This window comes from Sciurus vulgaris, assembly GCF_902686455.1.
Source record: "Sciurus vulgaris genome assembly, chromosome: 6".
Lineage (NCBI taxonomy): Eukaryota > Metazoa > Chordata > Mammalia > Rodentia > Sciuridae > Sciurus > Sciurus vulgaris.
The window spans coordinates 91,162,324-91,169,548 of NC_136466.1; the positions used below are offsets into that span (position 1 = coordinate 91,162,324).

Below are 7,225 nucleotides of genomic sequence, written 5' to 3' on the forward strand. Positions count from 1 at the left end.
CAAAAAAAACCACCTTTAATTTCTTACAGGGCCAACCAACACTTTAATAATCAAAATGTTGACATCTGTACTAATAAATTGTGCTTCTCTCTTAAGTTAACTTTGGCCCAATAGCTTATTTCAGCAAAAATGATTGAAAGACTGCACCTAATTACTTTTTCTTGTGTAGTTTGATATTGTCTTTTTAAGACTGCTGTCCTTGGGAATCTAATATAGATACTGTTAATAAAATCCTAACGTTCCTGTATGTAATTTCCCACAGGTATTGGTAAACAATGCTGAAACTCACAGAGATACAAGAGCATTGGAACTGAATCAGAAATTGTCCTCAGAGTAACAGTGGATTGTCTTATAGTAAGCAAAGAAAAAGCTATAAGAAGGAAACTTTGAATCAAGACTTTTCCCCAAAGCAACATATTTTAAAACTGTAATTGTAATCATCCATGTTTTTTCCTTTTTTTAACCTACAGAAGTTAAAACTCTTTAAGGACGTAATTTTCCATTAACTCTGGTTAACTTTAACTAGAAAAACATCTTTGATTTGAGAAGTCCATAATGAAAGGAAAACCATGATTCCCTTATTCGCTCAACGGTTATTTGTAAACCAATTTTTTTTTGCATCTTGCATGGTATATAATGGGGCATCTTTTTTGGTAATCCCTTACAATAAAGCCTTTATAGCCATTTTATAAATAATATACAAGAGCAGAACTTTCATTTGATGAAAATAAATTAATTTCTTCCATGAATTCTGGAGTTCCGCATACCAACTCATCATGAAAACCAAATAATCCTGTAACCTGTTTTGCTAGTGTATCATCTCAGAGTCCATTGAATAAGCATAATATAAATGTTAGTTTTGACTACTAATGGATATGTTTATATAATTCAAGATACTCAGGTGTATGGCTTCAGTTAAAAATGATGGAGAATGTTGGAAAATAGTGCTGACAGTATTTAATTGATCATGCATATCCTTCAATTATGAAAAAACTTTCTGAAATAAAAGTGTCTTATTTTATCTATAGTATCAGTATGAGATAATTTCTAAACTTCAAATCATAAAACTTGAAAGCAGTTATCTATTTTTTTCAAAAAGTCTTTTACATATTAAATAAGCTGTATGTTGCTTACTTTGAATTTGTAGTTTTAAAAGTATTTTCAGACATTTACAATATTATTTATTGTACAAAGATATGTGGTTATATTTTATGTATGTGGTTTTTCTAAACTAGCCACTTCAATGTTACTTTGTAAGATAATGCAAATTGATAAAGTCTGTAAATTGTACTTTAGAAACTAATCTGTTGAACTGAACCATAACCTAGTGTTTCCCAAATTTGACTGAACATTATAATCATTCAGATCTATGCAGTCAGAATATTAAGGATTGGAGGGCCTAGAATTCTGCATTTTAAAGCCATGCCTGAAAAATTAAAATGTTTGTTCAGATTTGTGAATCACTAGATTAACCTAATGATTCTGTTTTTCTTTGTTTCTGTAATCAAGCACATGTCATTTTCTGCCCTTTTCTTCCTTAGTCTTATAACTGTAAAACTGATTTGGTGCTTTTAACCACCTGTCTCACAGCCAGCCAGAGAGGAACTGCTGGAGGCTACCTGTGCATCCCTGGTGTCCATGTCCTCCTCTTTCCTCGGGAAAATGCTTCAACTTTTTCATCCTGAGTGGTCTGGCTCCATCTACGTGGATGCTTGATTCAGTTCTTATTCTCCATTTACTTTCTGGGGTGTCACTTGCTTCACAGGGTTACTTCCACCTTCAGTGTGGTCTTGGTTAGCCTTTGCTCCAGGCCCATAATTAAGGGGTAACTTTTTGATTCCCTTGCCAAATGTTGGCTTTCTGGAATCTCAGTCCCAGATTAGAAAGAAGAGTTGGTGCTGGATGTGGTGGTGCACATCTGTAATCCCAGCAACTCAGGAGATTGGGGCAGGAGGATCACAGGTTCCAGGCCAGCCTCAGAGATTTAGTGAGGCCCTAAGCAAATTAGTGAGATCTTGTATCAAAATTAAAAATAAAAAGGGCTGGGTATAGCTTAGTGGTAAGGCACTTCTGGGTTCAATCGCCAGTATCAAAAAAGAAAGGAGAGTTGAACAATCCCTTAGTTGATACCACCTGAGGTCATTCTTTTTTTTTGCATTTATATGTATACATCTTCTCTTAACTTTTGTTTATCGCTTTCTCTTCAAATTGCTGCTCAGTACTTTTAGCCTTAAATTATTCTTAATCATGTGATTTTTACAAAGCTTACTTTGTGCTGAACTTAGGCTAAATGATCTTAATGTTGTCATTTAATGCAAGTTAATAAATGAGAGCAGTGGTAAACAGCATACTTAAAACAAAATTTGAAATGAATCAGTGTTATCAGATTCTAGAAACTTTAAAAGTGGCCAGGATTCTTTTGGAGTTTATATGTAAGTGTAATTTCAAGAATTAGATTCAAAGTTATTTCCTGAAGAACTAACATTTAGCATTTATTTTAGTGTTTAGTGTATTTTTGTTTTATCTTATTGGAGAATTTTAGTATATTTGCTGTTATTTTCCACCCACCATTTGGCTATCACTGATTAATTAGATGTTTATAGACTTGTTTGGCATCTAAGGATAATTTCTTAAGGGAAAAACATATTTCAGCATACAAGTAAACTTTTGGAACATTATTTGGGATCATTTGTCATATTTCTTGAAGTGTCCCATTAATTTCTGGTCAGAAGGAAAAAACAAACCCTTAGTTTAAGATACTATGCTCTTTTTTAACTTTACAAAATGAGCTCTTGAAAAGTGTTCTTTAGTTCAGGATTCTTGATAGACTAGGACTGGATAGAAATACTCAAGTAGTACATTAAGGAAATTGAGAGATTAGTTTTTACTATGTTATGAAGCATTAGTTAGGTTAATATTTACTGGTAATATTTGAACGTGAAAGAGCATACATTTGGCTCCTCCATAGAAAGTTTGGTATCTACTTTGGGGAAACTATAGGAACACAACAGTGAAACCTAGTTTGGAGTCAGTGTGGTTTGCAGATCCATTTTAATTTATACACATTAAAAATGTAGATATTCTGTTTTGGCAATGTTGACCCTGACTTCTCTCCAGATCCTCCTTTCTCCCACTGTAGTTGCCAGTGAATATAAAACTTTGCAGGCTTCCTTCCTTGCTGCTTTTGTAAGGGATAGCACTCAGCTACAGATTATAAATGAACCCTCAATTTGCAGGAGAGTTTTTTTGTTTTGTTTTGCTTTTGTTTATATACTTTAAGGAATACATTTATATATTGCATGCAAGCACAAAAAATTTTCCACATATACTTAATGACTTCTTATTAAATGAAATAAAATCTTAAAATTCTCTCAGAATGTGCCCCATTTTTGGTTTAGAAAATAAAGTCACTTAAGGGGCTGGGGTTGTGGCTCAGTGGTAGAACATTTGCCTAGCATGTGTGAGGCACTGGGTTCGAGTCTCAGCACTACATATAAATAAATAAAATAAAGGTCCATCAACAACTTAAAAAATATTTAAAAGAAAAAAGAAAGTCACTTAAGTTCTATTGTTCCTCATGACCAACTCATCGTGTCTGTTAATGTACTGTATAACCATGGGGTCTTTCTGTGTGCGATTAGGAACTTTTTGAATGGCAGGATTTTAAATTCTAATGTACCTACACATCTTGTACAATCAAAATTTTTAAAATAAATTCTAAACTATCTTTAGACCTCAAAAAAAGGTTTGTTTTGGGTTTTTTTTGTTTTGTTTTTGTACCGATGATGGGAGCCAGGGATACTTTACCACTGAGCTACACTTCCAGTTCTTTTTATTTTTTATTTTGAGATAGGGTCTCGCTAATTTGTTGAGGCTGGCCTCGAATTTAAATCCTTCTGCCTCAGCTTCCCAACTTGCAGGGATTACAGGCACGCACCACCATACCTGACTTGGACCTCAGAATGTTTTGAAGTAGGTAAATTTCTTCTTTAATACTTTAATAAGTAGCTATTAGGAAACATTTGAAATATTTTTTTTTTATTACTTTTGAATTCAGAATTGAAAATAGCAATTTGTTTTTAGTGAAGCAAAATGGTGCCAGAAGAGGGATAATTAAAATTGGAGTATCCACTTAAATAAGCATTGGGTTCTATAGTACACCACTGGACTGTGGCATGATTGGCATGTCTTGATCTTTACTGAGTTTGCCAGTAAAAAAGTTAATTTAGGCTTCATTCTTCACCACCTAGTTTCCCTGAATGTAATATTTACTATAAGAACATAATTAAATTATATTAATTTTTCTGGAAATAAAGTGAGTAATAAGAAAACATATTTTGTAATTTCTTACGGTAGGCTGAATAATGGTGTCTACATATATTCATGGCCTCATCCCTAGCATTTTGAAGATAGGGTGAAGGAGACCTTCAAACGTGATTGAATATATAGACCTTGAGATGGGGAGATGGGTTATCCAGATGGAACAAGTTTAATCAAAAGAGTCCTTAAAAGTAAAGAGCCTTTCAGAGAGATGTGACAATGGAAGCAGTTCAGAGAGATTCCACATTTCTGGTTTTAGAGATGGAGGAAGGGGCCATTGGTCATTTAATGAAGTGGCTTCTAGAAACTAAACAGCAAGGAAGCATTCTTCTGTGGAGCCCCTGGAAAGAAATGCAGCCTTGTTGACACTTGCTTGTAGTTTGGTGAGACCCAGGGTGGACCTCTGACCTACAGAACTGATCTGCAGGGCTATAAGATTAGTAATTTAGTAATTTTTGTTCTTCTAAGCCACTAAACTTGATAATTTGTCATAGCAGCAATGGAAAGTTAGTATACTGTAAAATGAATACATATATCTTTGATTTTCAATTTCATAAGATCAGTGAGATTAGAGATTATCTAAGTTATTATTAAAAGAAGTGATAAGATATAGATGATGAGTTATTAAAAAGTTTTACTGTGAAAATAAATCCAAAGAGTTGACTGTTAAGAATATGGCTGTTGATTTCTCTAATAGTTAGTATCCAAACTGTTGTCACCCAACATGCTATTAACAACATGGTCTCACCAACACCAATGATAAGTACTTCACTCTAATTCTCTTAAAGACTACATTAAATTACACTCACAAATACTAAGAAGTGTGTTCATCCTGTTTCACTATTGAATGGGTAAGTTACTGGCCTTGGCCTTCAGGTTTTTCTGTGTATTTGTAAAATCAGGGCCTTGAACTAGATTTCTAATGACAAACTTTCTTTTGTTCTAATAAGGTCACCAGAGTTTTCCAAGTCAGAAGTGAACTGAAGCAAAACAAATGAACTGTATGGTGTAGTACGTGTGAAGTAGCATCTCTTGATTCCATTGAATAAGGGAACCCCCTGTGCTTGCAAACCTTTGTGTAGAACCACTTTGCAAAAAGGCTCATATGCTAAAGGAAGGGAAACAGTTTGGGGGTCTAAGACTGTGGGAAGAAAAGTGGTCTTCACTCGGAGTACTTTAATGGAAACCAACATTTATAAATAGTTGAATGTAATTATATGTGCCTGCTACACATCCAATAGGTTATACTTTTTATAGAAAGGCCACCCACTTTAAGTAAAACATTATTTTAATATCTGACTCCCAGGTAGCTTAAATAACTTGAGTTTTTAAGACCCTTTCTTTTTAATACCATTCCCTTCCCTCCTGACATATAAAATATATTCATTACTTCATTACTATGGAGAAAAATACTGCATAGTTTAGTATCAGGCAATTAAGTATTTCTGGAAACTGCTATACACTATAGCCTTATTAAAAAGATCAATCTTAATCTGTTCAATTTAATAGATCTAGAAAGAAAACAATACAAATAGTCATTATATACATGGTACCTTCAGAAATTTGGAAATTGACCTGGGAAATCGAGTGGTGTGGGGAAAAAGACAACTACTGTAGGTTTTATCTTCACAGACTGAGTTACATGTTTTCTTGCATATGTGCATTCCTGGCGATGCTAATTTGTCTTATGTTTGGGACACAAATGTCTGGGCACAAGAGAAAAGCCAGATGGAGCAGATGGTTTTTTTGTATGTGTGGAAGAAAGAGAAGGAGGTTAGACAGAAAAAAACATTGCTGAGAAGGCAAATTTATATTGTCAAAAACAATATAAATTTCCTTCTGTGAGGAGGAAATAAGTGTATTTCTGAATTGCCTAAGGTTATCTCTACAGTGCCTCAGAACATGTACTGGGCTTATGGTTGCAAGGCTTCTCTAAGAAGTGAATTCAGAATGAATTATCCATGTAATGGGCCCAGATTTATGAGCAATGGTGAATTATTTGTGAATATTAAGAATATGTAAGCTATAATAAGCTTTTGTGCTAGTCAAGTAGCTTCCAGGGAAGCCTAAGTAAGATGTAGCATTGCCAAGGATCTTTGTACTGTACTAGCCAACCATCTGCTTCCAGAGGAGCCTTTTGTGCTTTTGAGGTAGTAATCTACCAACCAGGGCTTCAGCATCCACAGACTAACGGTCAGGGATAGACTGAGTGCCTACCATGTATTTCCTTCAATTCTCATCATTTTTTAAAGTAGATATCCTTATTTTATATGGGAAAAAAGACATACAGTTTAGTTTCTAAAAATTTATATAGTAGGTAAGTGGAATCTGTCTAAAAGATCATTTCTGATATTGTCAATTTTTGCTAATAATTTCTGTCAACTCAAAGAAATGTGAATGGATTGAAGTATGTATCTTTGAGACCCAACTCAGTTATCCTAACAAACTCTATTCAGATGCTACCATTTACCATTTGACACAAACTGAATTCTAAGGAGAAAACTTAGGAAAAAGGGTACCTCCTCCAGAGAAATAACTAAAAATTAAAATCCATGTAATGATAAGGAATACTCCAAAGACTTTGACCATCATACAAACCGGAACCAAAGTGAGCTAATGGTTTGATTTAATCCTTGATAACATCACCATGTTTGGTTTTTGTCTTTGTCTAATCTCTTCCTGGAGTTCGTCAACATTTTTTTGGCTCTTCCATATCTTAGGTGCCTGACACTTTCTTGGTTTTGATGGACCTTGCTTTTCTTTAGCTATAAGTTAATCCCTACAGAGAAAGTGGTAAAAATTCATAAGACAAGTGTGTGTGTGTGTGTGTGTTCCTTTTTCTATTTACTCTTCTACCTACCCACCCACCCATGCTACATTTCTTGAAGATTTTATGTTGGTGTCA

At 34.2% G+C, this 7,225-nt stretch overlaps 1 protein-coding gene across 6 annotated transcripts in view; it reads left to right on the forward strand.

Moving 5' to 3' along the window:
* SKIC3 (SKI3 subunit of superkiller complex) overlaps positions 1-4,331 on the forward strand; it is a 101,014-nt gene extending 96,683 nt beyond the window's left edge. For all 6 annotated transcript variants that reach the window (XM_079146007.1, XM_079146004.1, XM_079146005.1 and 3 more), the window contains one exon: positions 263-4,331. In XM_079146007.1, coding sequence (XP_079002133.1) covers positions 263-337 — 75 coding nt within the window. In that variant the 3' untranslated portion in view covers positions 338-4,331. The remainder of the gene's footprint in view (positions 1-262) is intronic.
* The last annotated feature ends 2,894 nt before the right edge of the window (positions 4,332-7,225 follow it).